At 44.6% G+C, this 22,640-nt stretch overlaps 1 protein-coding gene across 1 annotated transcript in view; it reads left to right on the plus strand.

Annotated features, from left to right (window-relative positions):
• Positions 1–22,640, plus strand: part of SMC6 (structural maintenance of chromosomes 6) — a 413,908-nt gene that overhangs the window by 153,659 nt on the left and 237,609 nt on the right. Inside the window, 1 exon segment of the mRNA XM_030198844.1 lies at positions 16,910–17,074. Within this exon segment, the coding sequence (XP_030054704.1) occupies positions 16,910–17,074 (165 nt within the window).

Raw genomic sequence — 22,640 nt, forward strand, 5'->3', positions numbered from 1 at the left:
TCTTCTAGCACGCGATTCGCACGCACCGCGCATGCGCGGACGACTTCTTGCCCGTTGCGTGAGCGTGCTTCCTCAGTTTTTTCTTGTCCGAAATGGAGAGACAGCGTTTCTACACTTCTCTTCACTTTTGGCCCAGGAGAAAGAGTCTTGACGACGATTTTGTTTACTTTTATTTTATTTTTCACCTCATTCTTTAAAAAAATAAAAACTTCTGTATTTTTCTAGTTTTTAGCCCTTTTTTTAATGTTTTCTTTTTTTTTTCAATGCACCCGACTTCTTTCCTTTCTTTTATGCCCATTTTTTCTTTTCAAGGCACAGTCGCGACGTTTGATTTCGCCGAAGCCGTTTTTCCCTTCCATGTCATCGAAGACACCCAGCGGCTTCAAGCGTTGTACGCGGTGCAACCGGACTATCTCAGGTACCGATACCCACACCTTGTGTATCCAGTGCCTTGGGCGCGACCATAGCTCAACCGCTTGTAGCCTGAAGCGTATGAAGAAACGGACTCAAGCGTCTCGAGAAGCCCAACAAGAAAAACTTTTTGGGGCTCAGTCCGGTCTTTTGACGTCAGCATCGACATCGGTACTGAAGTCGTCAACATCGACAGGAGCATCGACGTCGGGAAGAAAGGTAATGGCTGCTGAGAGACCAACTCGTGCTGGGAGCATTGAGGCGTCGAGTGGGTCTCCACCTGCCTCGAGGCCTCCTGTTATGCAGGCCCCCCGGGACCGACCACGTACTCGGTACCAAGGAGTCTCGATGAGGGGCGTCGAGCGAAGGTGAAGAAGCACCGTCATCGTCCTTCAACACATGGTACTGGGAGCTCCGGGGCGTCGAGAGAGTTGGCAACCGAGAAGCGTCGGCGCCAAGAGGATCGCTCCCCCTCAATACAGGAGGTGCCGATTCGTCGGTCTCCTAGCAGCCCAGTACCTGCTCCCGAGCCTCCATGGATTCTAACACCGCCTGTTACACCTACCCCGCAACCTTCTCCGATGGCCACTCGACGAGCGCATCCAGGCCTTGTTTCCAGAACTTCTGGAGGGACTGCTACGACAGTCAGCTTCGGTGTCGGGGGTGCTTGCGCCTTCTGTACCTGCTGCTGCAGCTGTGTCTGGCCCTTCGCCTGTGGTGAAGTCCCTGACCACAATACCGCTTGCGGCATCCACGTCAGCTGCCACATAGGTCGACTCCCCTTCGATGTCGGAGGGAGCGTCAACGCAGTCGGACCGGGCATCGGCCTCTCGACATCACCATAGAGGACATCGTTCCTCGGCATCAGGTTCAGTGTCGAAGCACCTTAATTCATGTTCTATCCGATACTGAGCAGGAGCGTTCGTGGGAGTATGAAGAGGATCCCAGGTACTTCTCTTCTGATGATTCCTTTGGGATTCCCTCTGATCCTTCCCCTCTGCTAGAAAGGAGACTATCTCCACCGGAGAATCTGTCCTTTTTCTCTTTTGTCCGGGAAATGACTGCGGCTATTCCCTTCCCTAAGTTGATGATGAGCCCAGGACTGAGATGCTCAAGGTCCTGGATTATTCTTCTCCACCTAAAGAGGCTGTGACAGTTCTTTTGCGTAAGGTACTGAAGGAAGTCCTTATGCGAAACTGGTCAGCCCCTCTGTCTGGCCCCATGGTTCCGAAAAAAGCTGAATCCCAGTATCGGATCCACAGTGAACCTGGGTTGATGAGATCTCAGTTACCCCACAATTCTATGATGGTGGACTCCACCCTCAAGAGAGCCAGGAGTACTAGAGATTATGCTTCGGCGCCCAGGAAGAGAGGCTAGAACTCTTGACATTTTTGGGAGGAAGACGTACTAGGCCGATATGCTCACCGCCAAGATTGTCTTACCAGCTCTTCACGAGCGTGCACTTGCGGGACTCAATAAGGCAACTGTTGAGCTTGGTTGATACACTTCCTACGGAGCTGGCCGATCCTTTTCGCCAAGTGGTCAGGCAGCAGAAGGCGTGTCAGAAACTTTGACACTTTTGACGTGGCATCCAGAGTTGCTGCTCAAGGTATAGTGATGCGCAGACTCTCATGGCTGCGTGTCTCTGACCTGGATCATTCTGTCCAGCAGCAGATGGCGGCTGTTCCTTGCCATGGGGATAATCTTTTTGGTGAAAATGTAGAGGATCTAGTTGATCAGATCAAGAAGCATAATGATGCTATGGATTCTCTCTCCCACTGCCTCCTCATCTAGGAGGATTTTTGGCGGGAGGAGGAGTGCTCCCTATTACTATTCTAGGCGTAGGTACACTCCTGCTTCTCGGCAGCCTGCCCAGGCTCAGCCCCAGCGCGCTCGTTCTTGTCAACAGTGTGCGACTAAGGCCCATACTGCTCCCCAGCAAAAGCAAGGGACGGGCTTTTGACTGGCTCCAGTTAAGCATAGCCTCAATAAGTGTCCGTACCAGACGACTTACCGGTTGGAGGCAGGTTGATATTTTTTCACCAGCAGTGACCTCTTATAACCTCCGACAAGTGGGTTCTTCAACTAGTCCGGTTAGGAAACACTCTCAATCTGGAATCCAAACCTCCAAATTGTCCACCGGGAGCTCAATCTTACAGTTCCCAGCACAAGCAGGTACTTGCAGAGGAACTCTCCGCCCTTCTAAAGCCGGTGCAGTCGAACCCATTCCACCAGGATAAGAAGGTCTGGGATTCTATTCCAGGTACTTCCTTGTGCAAAAGAAAACAGGAGGGATGTGTCCCATCCTAGACCTAAGGGGCCTGAACAAATTTCTAGTTCGAGAAACGTTCAGGATGGTTTCCCTGGGCACCCTTCTTCCCATGATTCAAGAGAACGATTGGCTATGCTCTCTGGACTTAAAGGATGCTTACACTAGAGAGCTGCACAGGAACAGGGTTCGCGGGACCGCAGGGACGGAAGCAAGTCCTGCGGGGTTTCCGTGGGGATAGAAGCAGTTCTGCAGGGTTCCCGCGGCGATGGAAGCAGTTCTGCGGGGTTCCTGTGGAAGTGTAAGCTGCACTGCATCAGCCTGTCATCTACCGAGTACCTTGAGTGCTGTCTCCTCCTCTTCCTCCTTGCTTTAACAGCTCACATGTAGAAAGTCTTCTGTTAAGGAGGTGGTAGAGACACAAATGATGATGGAATTCAAAAAGGCTTGGGATGAACACAGAGGATCTCTAATTAGAAAAAGGAAGTTATAAAAATCCTAACCTTAAATGGCTGCATGTGTGTGGATGTGTCAAGTGACGCTAAATAGTAGTAGTAGTAGATGGCGACTCTGGCTGTGATTAACCAGGGCCGATACCAGGCAGACTTGTATGGTCTGTGTCTAATATATGGCAGTCTGGTTTAGGATGGGCTAGCAACTTCAATGGCTGGAACATAAGGACAGTGCTGGACAGATTTTTACGGTCTGTATCCCACAAATGAGAAAACGAATAGACTGGAGTGGGCTTCATCAAGAACTCCAGCAGCTGGAACATATGTATTGGGCCAGATATAACAGCTGAAGTGGAGGGCGGCCACTCTAAACTCAAAGTCCTGGATTTCAAGCGTGCTGACTTTAGTAAAATGGTGGAATACCTGAGGAAGGAGCTGATGGGCTGGGAGGACGTACAAGAAGTGGAAGGGCAGTGCTCCAGGCTAAAAGAAGTACTAAATAGGGCCACAGACCTTTATGTAAGGAGAGTAAATAAAAGCAAGAGAAAAAGGAAACTGATATGGTTCTCCAAGCAAGTGGCTGAGAAAATAAAGGCTAAAAAGTTAGCGTTCCAGAAATATAGAAAATCTCAAGAAGAGGAACACAGGGAGGAATACCGGATGAAACTGAAAGAAGCCAAGAGAGAGGTACGTCTGGCGAAGGCGCAAGCGGAAGAACAAATGGCTAGAAATGTAAGGAGGGGCGACAAAAATTTCTTCAGGTATATTAGTGAAAGGAGAATGACTAAAAAGGGAATTGTGAGACTAAAAGATACAGCGAACCGCTATGTAGATAATGATGAAGAAAAAGCCAATTTGCTAAATAGATATTTTTGTTCTGTTTTCACTGAAGAAAATCCTGGAGATGGACCGCGAGGGACTGGCAAAAGTACACCTGAGAATGGAATGGATATAGCACCGTTCACGGAAGAGAGTGTGTATCAACAACTTGGAAAGCTAAAGGTGGACAAAGCCATGGGACCGGATGGGATCCACCCCAGAATATTGAGGGAGCTCAGAGAGGTTCTGGCGGGTCCTCTTAAAGATTTGTTTAATAAATCCTTGGAGACGGAAGAGGTTCCGAGGTATTGGAGAACGGCGGAGGTGGTCCCTCTTCACAAAAGTGGTGATAGGGAAGAAGCTGGAAACTACAGGCCGGTAAGCCTCACTTTGGTTATTGGAAAAGTAATGGAAGCGATGCTGAAGGAAAGGATAGTGAATTTCCTGGAAGCCAATAAGTTGCAAGATCCGAGACAACATGGTTTTACCAGAGGGAAATCGTGCCAAACGAATCTCATTGAATTCTTTGATTGGGTAACTGGAGAATTGAATCATCGACGTGCTATAGACGTAATCTACTTAGATTTTAGCAAAGCTTTTGACACGGTTCCCCACAGGAGGCTCTTAAATAAACTAGATGGGCTAAAGATAGGTCCCGAAGTGGTGAACTGGATTAGGAACTGGTTGACGGACAGACAGAGGGTGGTGGTAAATGGAGTTCGCTCGGAGGAGGGAAAGGTGAGTAGTGGAGTGCCTCAGGGATCGGTGCTGGGGCCGATTCTGTTCAATATATTTGTGAGTGACATTGCCGAAGGCTTAGAAGATAAAGTTTGCCTATTTGCGGATGATACTAAGATTTGCAACAGAGTGGACACCCGGGAGGGAGTGGAAAGCATGAAAAAGGATCTGAGGACGCTAGAAGAATGGTCTAAGGTTTGGCAATTAAAATTCAATGCGAAGAAATGCAAAGTGATGCATTTAGGGAGTAGAAACCCACAAGAGACGTATGTGTTAGGCGGTGAGAGTCTGATAGGTACTGAGGGGGAAAGGGATCTTGGGGTGATAGTATCCGAGGATCTGAAGGCGACGAAACAGTGTGACAAGGCGGTGGCTGTAGCGAGAAGGTTGCTAGGCTGTATAGAGAGAGGTGTGATCAGCAGAAGAAAGGAAGTGTTGATGCCCCTGTACAAGTCGTTGGTGAGGCCCCACCTGGAGTATTGTGTTCAGTTTTGGAGGCCGTACCTTGTGAAGGATGTAAAAAGAATTGAAGCGGTGCAAAGAAAAGCTACGAGAATGGTAAGGGATTTGAATACAAGACGTATGAGGAGAGACTTGATGACCTGAACACGTATACTCTGGATGGACCATGCAGGTCTTTTTCTGCCGTCATCTACTATGTTATGTTACTATGTAATTCATTTATTTATATATTGGGATTATTTACTGGGATTTATTAACTGCCTTCATGAAGAGATTCACCCAAGGCATTGTACAGCAGGTACAGTTTAACAAAATTTACATTTTTGTTAACTGCATAAGAATAGTAAAATGACCAAATATAAACATAAATACAAATAAAGGAGGTAAACTTGGAAATAACAAATTTAAACCTAATAATAGGGCTAACGAAACAGTATAAAAATTTAACAATACTGTAAAACAATCATATAATAGAAACATGATAAATGTCAGTACAGTACAAACAATACCATAACAGACAGAATGGAAGAACACTTAATAAGACAAATAATACGATGTCAGCATAATATCAATGAAACACCTAGTAAGTACATATTAAAACATTCAAATAATACAGTGGGGGAAATAAGTATTTGATCCCTTGCTGATTTTGTAAGTTTGCCCACTGACAAAGACATGAGCAGCCCATAATTGAAGGGTAGGTTATTGGTAACAGTGAGAGATAGCACATCACAAATTAAATCCGGAAAATCACATTGTGGAAAGTATATGAATTTATTTGCATTCTGCAGAGGGAAATAAGTATTTAATCCCTCTGGCAAACAAGACCTAATACTTGGTGGCAAAACCCTTGTTGGCAAGCACAGCGGTCAGACGTCTTCTGTAGTTGATGATGAGGTTTGCACACATGTCAGGAGGAATTTTGGTCCACTCCTCTTTGCAGATCATCTCTAAATCATTAAGAGTTCTGGGCTGTCGCTTGGCAACTCGCAGCTTCAGCTCCCTCCATAAGTTTTCAATGGGATTAAGGTCTGGTGACTGGCTAGGCCACTCCATGACCCTAATGTGCTTCTTCCTGAGCCACTCCTTTGTTGCCTTGGCTGTATGTTTTGGGTCATTGTCGTGCTGGAAGACCCAGCCACGACCCTTTTTTAAGGCCCTGGCGGAGGGAAGGAGGTTGTCACTCAGAATTGTACGGTACATGGCCCCATCCATTCTCCCATTGATGCGGTGAAGTAGTCCTGTGCCCTTAGCAGAGAAACACCCCCAAAACATAACATTTCCACCTCCATGCTTGACAGTGGGGATGGTGTTCTTTGGGTCATAGGCAGCATTTCTCTTCCTCCAAACACGGCGAGTTGAGTTCATGCCAAAGAGCTCAATTTTTGTCTCATCTGACCACAGCACCTTCTCCCAATCACTCTCGACATCATCCAGGTGTTCACTGGCAAACTTCAGACGGGCCGTCACATTTGCCTTCCGGAGCAGGGGGACCTTGCGGGCACTGCAGGATTGCAATCCGTTATGTCGTAATGTGTTACCAATGGTTTTCGTGGTGACAGTGGTCCCAGCTGCCTTGAGATCATTGACAAGTTCCCCCCTTGCAGTTGTAGGCTGATTTCTAACCTTCCTCATGATCAAGGATACCCCACGAGGTGAGATTTTGCGTGGAGCCCCAGATCTTTGTCGATTGACAGTCATTTTGTACTTCTTCCATTTTCTTACTATGGCACCAACAGTTGTCTCCTTCTCGCCCAGCGTCTTACTGATGGTTTTGTAGCCCATTCCAGCCTTGTGCAGGTGTATGATCTTGTCCCTGACATCCTTAGACAGCTCCTTGCTCTTGGCCATTTTGTAGAGGTTAGAGTCTGACTGATTCACTGAGTCTGTGGACAGGTGTCTTTCATACAGGTGACCATTGCCGACAGCTGTCTGTCATGCAGGTAACGAGTTGATTTGGAGCATCTACCTGGTCTGTAGGGGCCAGATCTCTTACTGGTTGGTGGGGGATCAAATACTTATTTCCCTCTGCAGAATGCAAATAAATTCATATACTTTCCACAATGTGATTTTCCGGATTTAATTTGTGATGTGCTATCTCTCACTGTTACCAATAACCTACCCTTCAATTATGGGCTGCTCATGTCTTTGTCAGTGGGCAAACTTACAAAATCAGCAAGGGATCAAATACTTATTTCCCCCACTGTAGATATGATGCTAATGCTTTTTCTACAATACAGCTTACTATGCAGTCGAGGACTCAAGTGCAGATATATAGATTGTGCCAAGATGGGTAGTATAGAGTCGACTGGGATAGACAGATGGATAGCTAGCTAAGCTCAAGGCAAGTTCTTTGTACAGCTAAATAAGCTATGAGGAACTGGTCTAAGGTACAGCGTGTGCAGCAAGCTAGTCCAGGAGCAGAATAAGTGTATAGTCAGTCACCATATATATTATATATATTAAAGACTTGACAGAAGAGTCAGGCTTTTACCTGTTTCCTTAAGTAGAGGCAGTTTGTACTGATAAGCTGTGAAGACAAATAATCATTTTATTAAAGTACAGGAGGAGTTTGGGGGCAGGAAGGAGAGTGAGGATGGCATGAAAGAACATGCAGAGGAGGAATCTGAGAAGCCTCCTGTGAACTGGATATTAAGGATATGAAGGAGAGAGCAAAGATACTTAGCTGTAGCAGGTATTCTCCGAGGACAGCAGGCTGATTGTTCTCACATGTGGGTCGATGTCCGCGTTGGCAAAGAAATCAGCATTTTGCCAGCAAAATAAAGCAAATTTATGCTTCAGTCTTCTAGCATGAATCGTACGCATCGTGCATGCGGGGACAACTTCCCAACCGTCACGTGAGCGTGCTTCCTCAGTTTACTCAAAAAGCAACAAACAACAAGAACTACTCCAAAAGGGAGGAGGGCGGGTTTGTGAGAACAATCAGCCTGCTGTCCTCAGAGAATACCTGCTACAGGTAAGTATCTTCGCTTTCTCCGAGGACAAGCAGGCTGCTTGTTCTCACATGTGGGGTATCCCTAGCCCCAGGCTCACTCAAAATAATGAACATTGGTGAATTGGGCTTCACAATGGCGAGGACATAAAATAGATTGATCTGAAACCATAAATAACTAACTGAGAGTGCAGCCTAGAACAGAACAAAAAAATGGGTCTACGGGGGTGAAGCTGGATTCTAAACCCCGAACAGATTCTGCAGCACTGACTGCCCAAACCGAGTGTCGTGTCAGGTATCCTGTTGAAGGCAGTAGTGAGAAGTGCATGTGTGGACTGATGACCACGTTGCAGCCTAGCAAATCTCCTCAATGGAGGCTGACTTTAAGTGAGCCACTGACGCAGTCATGGCTCTAACATTATGAGCCGCGACATGGCCCTCTAAAGACAGCCCAGCTTGGGCATAAGTGAAGGAAATGCAATCTGTAGCCAACTGGAGATTGTGCATTTTCCGATGGCGACTCCCCTCCTGTTGGGATCAAAAGAAACAAACAACTGGGCGGACTGTCTGAAGGGCTTTGTCTGCTCGCAATTCCAGGAGATTGATCTGAAGACCTGTTTCCTGAAAGGACCAGTCTCCTTGAGTGTGAAGCCCATCTACATGAGCTCCCCACCCTAGGAGGGATGCATCCGTTGTCAGCACTTTTTGTGGCTGAGGAATTTGGAATGGATGTCCCAAGGTCAGATTGGATCGAATTGCCCACCACTACAGAGAATTCCGGAAGTCGGTGGACAGTTGGATTACATCCTCTAGACTCCCCGCAGCTTGAAACCACTGGGAAGCTAGGGTCCACTGAACCGATCTCATGTGTAGATGTGGCATGGGAGTTACTTAAACTGTGGAGGCCATGTGCCCCAGAAGTCTCAACATCTGCCGAGCTATGATCTGTCGAGATGCTTGAACTGACACCAGGGACAGGAGGTTGTCTGCCCTTGTCTCGGGAAGATAAGCTCGAACTTTCTTCGTGTTTAATAGGGCTCCAATGAATTCCAACTTTTGACCTGCAGTGAGATGGGACTTGGGGTAATTGATTATGAACCCCATTAGCTCTAGCACCCAAATAGTCATTCACATTGACTGCTGAGCGCCTGTCTTCGAAGTGCTCTTCACCAGCCAATCGTCGAGATAAGGGAACACATGCACTCCAATCTGCGTAGCAACGTTGCGACTACTGCCAGACACTTTGTGAATACCCTGGGCGCAGATGCCAGACCAAAGGGCAGCACACAGTAGTGAAAGTGCTGAGTTCCCAGCCAAAATCGAAGATAATTCATGTGTGTGTAAGCTAGAGAGTTGCACGGGGACAGAAATCTTACCCATCCCCGCCCGTCCCCCCTAGAATCTCACTCATCCCCACTGGAATCTTACCCATCCCCGCCCATCCTCGCAAAAATTTAATCCATCCCAACCCGTCCCCACCCGTCCCAGCAAGAATTTAACCCATCCCCGCAAGAATTTAATGGTACATAAAATTCTGGTCAGCTCCCTCAGTCTCTCTCTGGATTTGAGCCACATCACTGTAGGCAAGGAAGGAATGGAAGCTGAAACTTAGAACAGTCTGGTGTGCACATGTAAGATTTGTTTCTGATTTCTGGCACTTTATGCTGAGAGGTCAACACATGCACGCGCCAGTAGGTCAGGTGACATCCGATGCTCTTGCCTGTGTCAGAGCTGAAGTCTGCACATCAGCCCGGGAGCAAAGAGGATTAATTGTAACATAGTAAGTGACAGCAAATAAAGACCTGAACGGTCCATCCAGTCTGCCCAATAGTCACACTCATTTCAATTCATGATGAAATCAACGAGTGTGATGATATATACTTTCTTTCGTGTTTCTGGAACATAGACCATAGAAGTCTATATAGTAACATAGTAGATGACGGCAGAAAAAGACCTGCATGGTCCATCCAGTCTGCCCAACAAGATAAACTCTCATATATGTATATACCTTACCTTGATTTGTACCTGCCTTTTTCAGGGCACAGATTGTACAAGTCTGCCCAGCAGTATTTCCCGCCTCCCAACCACCAGTCCCGCCTCCCATCACCGGCTCTGGCACAGACCGTATAAGTCTGCCCTCCACTATCATCGCCTCATCCCTTTCAAACATGATTTGACAGCACCAACGAAATCAACATGAGCTTGCATACCATGAACTCATGGGCAAACGCTTTCCAACTTAAACTCAATACAGAAAAAACACACTGTGGGTATGTTTGTATTGTATCGGGATGAGAGAATGAGGCAAACTTAATCACCCCAGTCTACACCCTCCCTATCTCAGATAACCTGAAAATCCTTGGTGTCACAATCGACAGGAACTTTACACTCGAGAATGAAGTTAACTCTACAATCAAGAAAATGTTCCACTCAGTGTGGAAACTTAAACGAGTGAAACCATTCTTCCCAAGGGCAACATTCTGCAACCTGGTACAATCAATGGTACTAAGCCATGCCGACCACTGCAACGGAATTTATGCAGGATGCAAAGAGAATCTTATAAAGAAGCTTCAGACCGTTCAAAACACAGCAGCCAGGCTTGTATTTGGAAAATCGCGATTCGAAAGCGCCAAACCCCTTTGAGAAAAACTACATTGGCTCCCAATCAGAGAACATATTACTTTTAAAATTTGCACCCTGGTCCACAAAATCATTTATGTGATGCCCCAGGATATATGTTTGACCTCATAGACCTGTCAACCAGAAACTCAATCAGATCATCACGAACTCCGCTAACCTAGTTGCAAAGGACTGAAGTACAAATCAATTTATGGATCCAGCTTCTCCTATATAAGCACCCAACTCTGGAATGCACTTCCAAAAGCCGTAAAAACTACGTTCGACCACCTCAATTTCCGGAAATCACTAAAGACCTACCTGTTTGAAAAGGCATACCCCACTGACCTAACTTAAGTTCCTGAACCCAGCAACACAAAGAAACCTAAACTTGTAATGAACACTATGATCGCTATGTAACTTCCCTCTCTACGATTCCTTGATATGTCTGTTCATATTTATTTCATTGACAATAACATCACTCTGTATTTGTTTTCCACTGGAGGTGGCTATCACCTCACGGTACTATGTAAGCCACATTGAGCCTGCAAATAGGTGGGAAAATGTGGGGTACAAATGTAACAAATAAATAAAATAAAGTAACAACAGAACTAGGATAAACAGGTGCCAGAAATGTTTTGCCAGCCTCAAAAGAAGTTTCTTATGCCTAAGTCAAAAGTAGCTGAGAGGTCTAGAGAGATCAAAATAACTTTTTCAGTGGCAAGCAGGACATTATTATATCGTCACATCTGAGTGACATCTTCTGAAGAGCTTGCAACAGAGACACTCCCCAATGTTCTTTTGTAAAAGCCTTTGGGACCACGCACCGCACATGTATGCATCTTCCCGCCTGCCATTGCTGTTCCAGGACCAGTCAGTCCTTTTTTTCTTCTATGGAGCTGAGAGAATGCATTTGTTAGCTCTCCCTCACACATGCTATTTTGTGCCTTTTCCTTATAGCAAGTTTGTCTGGTTTTCTTGGTCTTCCAGTGCCAGTGATGTCTCTTCTTCATGTGAGACGATGTCTCCCTTCCATTTGGTTAGGGTTTTTCTTTTTCCGTTGCTTGCCTGGTCCTCTTTATGTCTTGAGCATCAGGTCAGATAAGTTTCCCATTTTTGGTCAAGATTGAGCCGTGTGATTTTTGGCTATTTTTCGTTCAGTGTCCTAAATCCATTGGATTTAAGTGTGGCAGGATCGTGTTCCCCAACGGTCACTCGTTCTTGGTGCCTATTAGGATTGGATTTGATTGGATTTATTACTTATAACCCGCCCTTTTCCAGGGTGGCAAACAAACATATATACATAAAATCACATAAAAACAATTGAGAACAGCAGCACAAAAACATTTTTTGGCGCCATCAAGAGACCTATTGTGGCAGCTCCTGAAATCAAGATATTTGTTCACATCCATAGGCTTCCTACAGAGGTCAGTGTGAAAGGTCCCTCTGTGGAAAATGATGGTTCTATCTAGAGAAGAGATGGTCTGTCATAGCACATCTGAAATTTCCAATTGGTGTTAAAATAGTTCAGCGATTAAAAAAAATTAATTAAGATCAGCCACAGTTCCTTTCCAGATCATGACATGTGTATATATTCTCCATAGCATGACGTACTCCAGGAGTAGTCATTAAAAAAAAAATCTTTGTTCAAATTGTGCTACTTAATAGGTTAGAATCTGAAGATGCCATAGTGGCGCCCATTGCAGTTCCTTTAGTCTGCTGCTAAAAATTGTCCTCAAAACAGAAGAAATTTTTAGTCAAAGCAATAATCGCCATTTCCACAACAAATTCAGTAAATATATGCGGACAGATATTTTCTTTGATTGCTGCATCTCTAATTACTTCACTAGCCTCAGCCCGGGGTATATTTGTATACAACAACTCAGTATCAAGTGTCACCAGTTACTATCTCCTCATCTGTCTAAATTTGGCTAAGTTTGTTAATAATGTCTGCTGAATCTCTGGTGTAAGATAGGACTTTATTAGAAAGAATATAGTATTTGTGAGCTGCATTGCTGAAGGTTAGAAGGAAAAGTTTGCCTTTTTGCAAAGGACACTAAGATTGCAACAGAGTGGACACCCCAGAGGGAGAGGACAACACGAGAAGGGATCTAGAAAAAATGGTCTAATGTTTGTTAGCTAAAATTCAATGCAAAGGAGTGCAAAGTGATACACTTGGGATGTAGAAGTCCAAAAAAGCAGTATACGCTAGGGGGCGAGAGACGGGTGTCTGAAGATCTCAAGATGGCAAAACAGTGTGACAAGGCAGTGGCTGTAGCCAGAAAAATGCAAGGCTGCTTAGAGAGACACAACCAGCAGAAGAAAGGAATTTTTGATGTACATGTCGCTGGTGAGGCCCCACTTGGAATATTCTGTCCTGAAATGGCAATAAGAAACAAGTGCTTCATTAAAGATAGGTACTTGCTGCTTTTTCTTATTGCAGGGCAGTATTGTGTTTAGGTTTGGAGGGCTTAACTCTCCAATGATATAAAAAGACCCGAGGCAGTTCAGAGGAAGGTAGCAAAAATGTTACAAGGTTTGCGCCAAAAGACGCGTGAGAAGAGACCGCAAAACCAAAACGAACACATATATATATATATATATATATATATATATATATATATATATATATGTATATATACACACACACACACAGCTCAAAATACAAATAATCTTTGAAAAAGCTTATATAGTGAAAACATTTAGAAATTTTTGATGTGTGCTCATAATAAGTTGAGAGACCCACAGATCACATGATCTTATATGTCTGTTACTCAGCTTGTTTTAATTATACCACATTGAATATCCCAAAACAAGTGAAAAAATAATTTTTGAAAATAATGTTGCTTATCTGGTGAAAATGTGAAAACAATTTTTTTGATGAGTGGATTAGATTCAAATCGCATCAATAGAGAAAGATTCCTTCTATAAGAGCCCTGACATCATTGTTATTATTAGCATTTGTATAGCGCTACCAGACACACGCAGCACTGAACACCTGATACAAAGAGACAGTCCCTGCTCAAGAGAGCTTACAATCTAAATAATACAGACAGACAAGATAGTTATGGGTGAGGGAATTAATGGGAGCTAAAACGCAGCAGTGAAAAGATGGGTTTTCAGCATAGATTTGAAAACAGGTAGAGATGGAGCTAGACGTATAGGTCCAGGAATTCTATTCCAGGCATAAGGTGCTGCGAGAGAAAAGGAGCGAAGCCTGGAGTTAGCAGTGGAGGAGAAGGGAGACGACAAGAGAGATTTGTCCAGCGAGCGGAGTTCACGGGGAGGAATGTGGAGAGGTAATGGGGGCTGCAGAGTGGATGCATTTAAAGGTCAGTACGAGAAGTTTAAACTGAATGCGGAAGCGGACAGGGAGCCAGTGAAGTGACTTGAGGAGCGGGCTAGTGTGGGTATAACGATTCTGGCAGAAAATAAGCCGTGCCGCAAAATTTTGTACAGATTGGAGAGGAGAGAGATGACTGAGCGGAAGACCAGTGAGAAGTAAATTGCAATTGTCCAAGCGAGAGGTGACAAAGGTGTGGATAAGGGTTCTGGCAGCGTATTCAGAAAGGAAGGGGTGGATTTTGCTAATATTGTAGATAAAGAAACGACAGGTTTTGGCAGTCTGTTGAATATGCGCAGAGAAGGAGAGAGAGGAATCAAAGATGACTCCAAGGTTACGAGCTGAGGAGACGGAGGATGTGCATAAGTACATAAGTAATGCCATACTGGGAAAAGACCAGGGGTCCATCGAGCCCAGCATCTTGTCCACGACAGTGGCCAATCCAGGCCAAGGGCACCTGGCAAGCTTCCCAAACGTACAAACATTCTATACATGTTATTCCTGGAATTGTGGATTTTTCCCAAGTCCATTTAGTAGCGGTTTATGGACTTGTCCTTTAGGAAACCGTCCAACCCCTTTTTAAACTCTGCTAAGCTAACCGCCTTCACCACTTTCTCCGGCAACGAATTCCAGAGTTTAATTATACGTTGGGTGAAGAAAAAGTTTCTCCGATTTGTTTTAAATTTACTACACTGTAGTTTCATCGCATGCCCCCTAGTCCTAGTATTTTTGGAAAGCGTGAACAGACTCTTCACATCCACCTGTTCCACTCCACTCATTATTTTATATACCTCTATCATGTCTCCCCTCAGCCGTCTCATCTCCAAGCTGAATAGCCCTAGCCTCCTTAATCTTTCTTCATAGGGAAGTCGTCCCATCCCCGCTATAATTTTAGTCGCCCTTCGCTGCACCTTTTCCAATTCTACTATATCTTTCTTGAGATGTGGCGACCAGAATTGAACACAATACTCAAGGTGCGGTCGCACCATGGAGCGATACAATGGCATTATAACATCCTCACACCTGTTTTCCATACCTTTCCTAATAATACCCAACATTCTATTCACTTTCCTAGTCGCAGCAGCACACTGAGCAGAAGGTTTCAGCGTATTATCGACAACGACACCCAGATCCCTTTCTTGGTCCGTAACTCCTAACATGGAACCTTGCATGACTAGCTATAATTCGGGTTCTTTTTTCCCCACGTGCATCACCTTGCACTTGCTCACATTAAACGTCATCTGCCATTTAGTCGCCCAGTCTCCCAGTCTCGTAAGGTCCTCTTGTAATTCTTCACAATCCTGTCGCGATTTAACAACTTTGAATAACTTTGTGTCATCAGCAAATTTAATTACCTCGCTAGTTACTCCCATCTCTAAATCATTTATAAATATATTAAAAAGCAGCGGTCCTAGCACAGACCCCTGAGAAACCCCACTAACTACCATTCTCCATTGTGAATACTGACCATTTAACCCCACTCTCTGTTTCCTATCCTTCAACTAGTTTTTAATCCACAATAGGACATTTCCTCCTATCCCATGACCCTCCAATTTCCTCTGTAGCCTTTCATGTGGTACCTTGTCAAACGCCTTTTGAAAATCCAGATACACAATATCAACCGGTTCCCCTTTGTCCACATGTTTGTTTACTCCTTCAAAGAACTGAAGTAAATTGGTCAGGCAAGATTTCCCCACACAAAAGTCGCGTGAGCCATTAACAGAGAAAGAAAGGGGGAAGAGGGGAGGTGGGTTTAGGGGGAAAAACGAGAAGTTCAGTTTTTGACATATTGAGCTTTAGATGGTTTTGAGACATCCAAGCAGCAATGTCGGACAAGCAGGCTGAGATTTTGTCCTGGATCGAGGTTGAGATTTCAGGAGTAGAGATGTAGATCTGAGAGTCATCAGTGTAAAGATGGTATTGAAAGCCAATGGATGAAATCAGGGTAGCAAGGGAAGAGGTATATATGGAGAAAAGGAGGGTTCCAAGGACAGAACCCTGAGGCACACCAACAAGCGAGATGGAAGTTGAAGAGGATCCACTAGAGTGAACACTGAAAGGACGAAGTGAGAGGTAAGAGGACCATGTTTCACCATTTGTTGCTTCAGAGAACCCCAGTCGTCAAAACTTGTCACTCTACTTGCAGTGCTTCTGTGTTGGTCTCTAAAATTAAATCTCACACCTTTAAATCAATAGCTTGAAAAAAGACCTAAAAGAATCCTAGGAGTGCATTTTAAATTATTATTATTTGAAGTATTATAATAGTTGAAACAAATGAGTATCAGAGCTTGGAAAATAGACCAAAAATTACTTTAAAGAAAGGTCCTTAAACCGCATAGGGCTACATTCTTTATATGGTGCCTGAAAAATCCGTGGCATGAATTTCCGCCTAAGTTTATTCTATAAGCAGCACCTAGATTTATGCGCAGTATATATAGAATGCACTTAGTTGATATCCCAGTGTCTAGAACTGTGCATATCCATTTACACTAGTGTTGCTTAAATACTAGTGTGTAGATTTAGGTGCAGGGGGGCATATTCTATAACTGTGTGTAAAGTTTGGAACGCCCATTTCCTCGTCCATAACCACGCCCATTTTTTGCTCTGTTCATTATAATTTAGGTGCTGTGTGTTTCAGAATACGCTTAACAAGTTATGCACTTAAATACTAAAGCCAATTAGTACTCATTGCTTGCTAAGTGCTGATTAAAACATACGTTGTTATAAAATATGCTTGGATTTCGGCATACAATATCTACTATTGCCATTGTTTCTGGGTTCATATTTTGAAGAGAATATAGCTCTGCAAGAAATTTAATTTTGTTGCTTTTATTTTTTTTCTTTAGTGTTGACCAGGTTTCTGAAACTGAAAAGCTGGAAAGACTAAATAAGATTGCTATGCTGAAGGAGCAGTTGAAGATGCTTCTTGACAAAGAGAGAACTACTGTTGAGCAAATTGATCAGTTTCAGCAAGCAATATATAAGTATAGAGAGGAACACAGCAGGCTTAGGTAAGTTTATGCATTGTAATATGCAGTTTTCACATGGGTGTTCGTTACTTTAGGAATATACTGTACTTTTTTCCTGAAGTATAGCAGGTTCTGGGAGTCTATAATTAATTAATGTAGAGGGGCATTTTCAATATGATGTCTAAGTCCAACTTTGAATGTTTTCTGAAAAGGTCCAGAAATCAAGTGGTGAACATGGCCATTTTTGAACCTGAAAAACGTCTATCTTTTTTTTCCAAAAATCTCCATTTCCTAGATGTTTTGTGCTCGGTGCGTTTTTGTGACCATTTCCGGGTGGGGGGGGGGGGGGGAGAGAGAGAAAAAGTACAAGGGAAAACCGCATAAAAACAAGCTATTGGGACGTCTTGGGGGCCAGCATTCCTAGTACACTGCCACCATAGACATCCCAGCAGAGCAGTGGGGCACTATAGGAGGGGCTGCAATGCACTTCACATAAAAAGGTTCCAGGTACACATCTCACAGTTACCCCCTTATATTTTATGAGGAGCCCTCCAAAAACCTCTGTACCCGACTGTACACCACTACAGTAGCCCTTATGGATGCATGTGTCGCCTATATGTGGGTACAGTAGGTTTTGGAGAGCTCTCACTTTCGTCCACAAGTGTAACAGATAGAGTGAGATATGGGCCTGTGACACCTTCTCTATTGTTCACTGCACTGACCACTAGGCTACTCCAGGGACCTGCATTCTGCTCTAATAGGACTGGCCATAACTTCTGAAGCTGTCATAGAGGCTAGTATGGACTGTTCTTTTACATCTTTGAGGGGTGGGAGGGGGTCATTGACTACTGGGGGAATAAGGGGGGGTCATGCCTTAATCTCTCCAGTCTGGTCATTTCGGGCAACTTTTTATGACTTAGGGCCCTGTTTACTAAGCTATGCTGTAGACGTACTATCATTTTTAGCACACACTAACGCTAGAGACATATTCCTATGGGTGTCCCACTCCCTTGTGATTTGGATGCACAGACAAACTGCTTAGAAAAACGTCTTAAATTTTGAAAATAGTGATTTTGACTTTTTTTTTTGCTAGAAAAACATCCTTCTTCCACTTTGTGCTGTTTTTGGGCGTTTTTCTTTTTCAAAAGTAAGCCCCATATTTATGTTTAAAATTTGTTATACCGCAGTATCACCGGATATCAAAGCACTTTACGTTTCCAAGACAGACATCGGTTGATAATATACACAGCTGGGGTCAAAGTGGGAAAAATTAATTATTGGTAGGGTCTGATGAAGATGGTCCAGTAAAGACAAAGCCATAGCGGAGAGATTAAAGGAATTCTTTCCTTCGGTCTTCACCAAGGAAGATTTGGGAGAGATACCGGTGCCAGAAATGGTAGTCAAAGCTGATGAGTCAGAGAAACTGAATGAAATTTGTATAAACTTGGAGGATGTAATGCCGCAATTTGACAAATTGAAGAGTAGCAGATCGCCTGGACCGGATGGTATTCATCCCTGAGTACTGATAGAATTGAAAAATGAACTTGCAGAAGTATTGTTAGTAATATATAATTTATTTTTAAAATCGAGCACGGTACCGGAAGATTGGAGGGTGGCCAATGTAATGCCAATTTTTAAAAAAGATTCCAGAGCTGAGTCAGGAAATTATAGACCGGTGAGCCTGACATCAGTGCTAGGCAAAATAGTAGAGACTATTATAAGGACAAAATTACAGAGCATATTCAAAAGCATGGATTAATGAGACAAAGCCAACATGGATTTAGTGAAGGGAAATCTTGCCTCACCAATCCATTACATTTCTTTGAAGGGGTGAACAAACGTGGGTAAAGGTGAGACGGTCGATATTGTGTATCTGGTTTTTCAAAAGACATTTGGCAAAGTACCTCATGAAACACTCCTGAGGAAAATGGAGAGTCATGGGGTAGAAGGTAGTGTTCTATTGTGGATTAAAAGCTGGTTAAAGGATAGAAAACAGAGAGTAGGGTTAAATGGTTAGTATTCTCAATGGAGAAGTGTAGATAGTGGGGTTCCTCAGGGGTCTATTCTGGGACCTCTGCTTTCTAACATATTTATAAATGATCTAGAGATGGTAACTAGTGATGTAATTAAATTTGCTGACGACATAAAGGTATTCAAAATTGTTAAAGCGCAAAAGGATTATGAAAAATTACAAGCGGACCTTACGAAACTGGGCATCTAAATGGCAGATGGCATTTAATGTGAGCAAGTGCAAAGTGATTCATGTGGGAAAGAGGAACTTGAGCTATAGCTACTATGTTAAGCAGGGTTCCACGTTAGGAGTCACTGACCAGAAAAGGGATCTAGGTGCCATCGTTGATGATAAGTTGAAATCCTCTGCTCAGTGTGCGACGGCAGCTAAGAAAGCAAATAGAATGTTAGGTATTATTAGGAAAGGAATGGAAAAGAAAAATGAGGGCATTATAATGCCTTTGTATCACTCCATCGCTCCTTGAATATCATGTTCAATTCTGGTCGCTGCATCTCAGAAAAGATGTGGAGGGGCATAATTGAACGGGGCACCCGTTTTCGTGAGGACGTCCTCGCAGGACGTCCCAGCGAAGGGGCGGGGAAACCTGTATTATCGAAACAAGATGGGCGTCCCATCTTTCGTTTCGATAATACGGTTGGGGACACCCAAATCTCCACATTTAGGTCGACCTTAGAGATGGTTGTCCTCGGTTTTCGGCGATAATGGAAACCAAGGACGACCATCTCAGAAACGACCAAATCCAAGCCCTTTAGTCGTGGGAGGAGCCAGCATTTGTAGTGCACTGGTCCCCGTCACATGCCAAGGCACCAACCGAGCACCCTAGGGGGCACTGTAGTGGACTTCATAAATTGCCCCTAGGTGCATAGCTCCCTTACCTTGGATGCTGAGCTCCCCAAAACCCCCTACCCACAACTGTACACTACCATAGCCCTAAGGGGTGAAGGGGGGCACCTACATGTGGGTGCAGTGGGTTTCTGGTGGGTTTTGAAGGGCTCACATTTACCACCACAAGTGTAACAGGTTGGGGGAAATGGGCCTGGGTCCGCCTGCCTGAAGTGCACTGCACCCACTAAAAATGCTCCAGGGACCTGCATACTGCTGTTAAGGAGCTGGGTATGACATTTGAGGCTGGCAAAAAATATTTTTAAAGTTTTTTTTTTTTTTTTTTTTAAATGGTGGGAGGGGGTTAGAGACCACTGGGGTAGTAAGGGGTGGTCATCTGGTCAGTTCGGACACCTTTTTGAGGCTTGGTCACAAGAAAAAATGGACCAAGTAAAGTTGGCCAAGTGCTCGTCAGGGACGCCCTTCTTATTTCCATTATCGGCCGAGGATGCCCATGTGTTAAGCACGCCCCAGTCCCGCCTTCGCTATGCATCCGATGCCCCCAGGAACTTTGGTCGTCTCCGCAACGGAAAGCAGTTGAGGGCGCCCAAAATCGGCTTTCAATTATGCTGATTTGGGCGACCCTGTGAGAAGAACGCCCATCTCCCAATTTGTGTCGAAAGATGGGCGCCCTTCTCTTTCGAAAATAAGCCTGATAGTGGAATTAGAATAGGTACAGAGAAGGGCGACGAAAATGCTAAAGGGGATGGGACGACTCCCCTATAAGGAAAGGCTAAAACAGCTAGGGCTCTTCAGCTTGGAGAAAAGAAGGCTGAGGGGAGATGTGATAGAGATCTATAAAATAATGTGTTGAGTGGAACAGGTAGATGTGAATCGCTTGTTTACTCTTTCCAAAAATACAAGGACTAGGGGGCGCGTGATGAAGCTACAAAGTAGTAAATTTAAAACTAATCAGAGAAAGTATTTCTTCACTGAACGTATAATTAAACTCTGGAATTCGTTGCAAGAGAATGTAGTAAAAGCAGTTAGCTTAGCAGGGTTTAAAAAAAGGTTTGGATAGCTTCCTAAAGGAAAAGTCCATAGACCATTATTAAAATGGACTTGGGGAAAAATCCAATGCTTATTTCTGGGATAAGCAGCATTAAATGTATTGTACTTTTTGGGATCTTGCCAGGTACTTGTGACCTGGATTGGCCACTGTTGGAAACAGGATACTGGGCTTGAATGACCTTCGGCCTGTCCCAGTATGGCAATACTTATGTACTTATTAGGCTTGAGGAACAAAATAGTGGCTAAGTAGCAGGGTTTTTTTTTTTAAACTGATTTCTGTAATAAATTATTTGAAGCAGTTTAAAAATTATATTTTCCCTGCACAGCATGCTGAGGTGTCCTGTATACTCCATTATTGAGCTTGGTTCTGATTCCATTAGCATTTATCTTCAGATATATATGATTTTTATCTCCCAATGCCTTCTATCTTGAACAAATTTTGTTTCTGCTCATAAACAGAAATTAAAAAAAAAAAAAAAGAAGAAATAAAGAGAGGTGGATGTGTAACCAGAAGGTGACAAGGTAGCATAATTTTATGGTGTGTAATATGGTAGGAAACCCAGATCCTTATTAAGTATGGCCACTTTCAAAGATGATGAAGGCTCAGTGGATCTTTGTTTGACCCAGCATGTTTTTTTTTTTTAATGTTCATATGAGAATTAATGTTTTACAGTGCAGTACTGTTACACAAGATATCTCTACTATAATAAAAAAGCACCTCCAACGTTCTGAAGCTGATTCCGTTGCTTCATTGAAGTGAAGGGTTCGTAAGGTTTGTTTGATTCGTGAATCTGTAACCATCTCTTTCGGCCCCGCCCTAGCGCCTCTGAAAGGTCCGCCGCCCTCGACATCACATTTTGACGTCAAGGGCAGCGGACCTATCAGGCGTGTGGGCGGGGCCGAAAGACATGGTAACAGACTGACGAAACTGATGAACCTTACAAACCCTTCACTTCAATGAAGCCACGGAGTCAGCTTCACAACCTAACAGGTGCGTTTGGATAAAAACCAAGCTCCATTATTTTCCAAAAATACATCGCAGGGTGGCTGGAGGGGGGGTGGGAAAGAGGGGGGGGCAACTACCTTGCAACTGGGAGGGAGGGAGAGAGGGGGGGGGGGCAACGACCATGGAACTAGAAAAGGGGACCAGGCGGACCCTGAAACTGGAGGGGGGAGAGGGGGGCAACGACCCTGGAACTTGGAGGGAGGGGGTGAAACCTGAAACTGGGAGGGAGGGAGGGGGCCCCTGACAAACACTCTCATTCTCACACACACACACACACACACTCACAGCTCCTAATTTTTCATGTAAACATCGCAGGGTGGCTTGAGGGGGGGGGGAGAACAGGGGGGCATCTACCCTGGAACTGAGAGGGAGAGAGGGGGGGGGGCAACAACTCTGGAACTGGGTGGGAGGGAGTGCAGACCAAGGAACTTGGAGGGGGGCCAGGCGGACCCAGAAACTGGGAGGGAGGGGGGACCCAGAAACTGGGAGGGAGGGGGAGAGGGGGGCCAACAACCCTGGAACTGGGTGGGTGGGAGGGAGGGAGGGCGGACCCTGAAACTGGGAGGGAGGGAGGGGGCCCCTGGCACACACTCTCATTCTCACACACACACACATTCTCGCACACAGTCTCACTCTCTCTGTCACACACACTCACACATTCACTCTATCACACACTC

This window comes from Microcaecilia unicolor, chromosome 3, assembly GCF_901765095.1.
Source record: "Microcaecilia unicolor chromosome 3, aMicUni1.1, whole genome shotgun sequence".
In the NCBI taxonomy this organism is placed as follows: domain Eukaryota; kingdom Metazoa; phylum Chordata; class Amphibia; order Gymnophiona; family Siphonopidae; genus Microcaecilia; species Microcaecilia unicolor.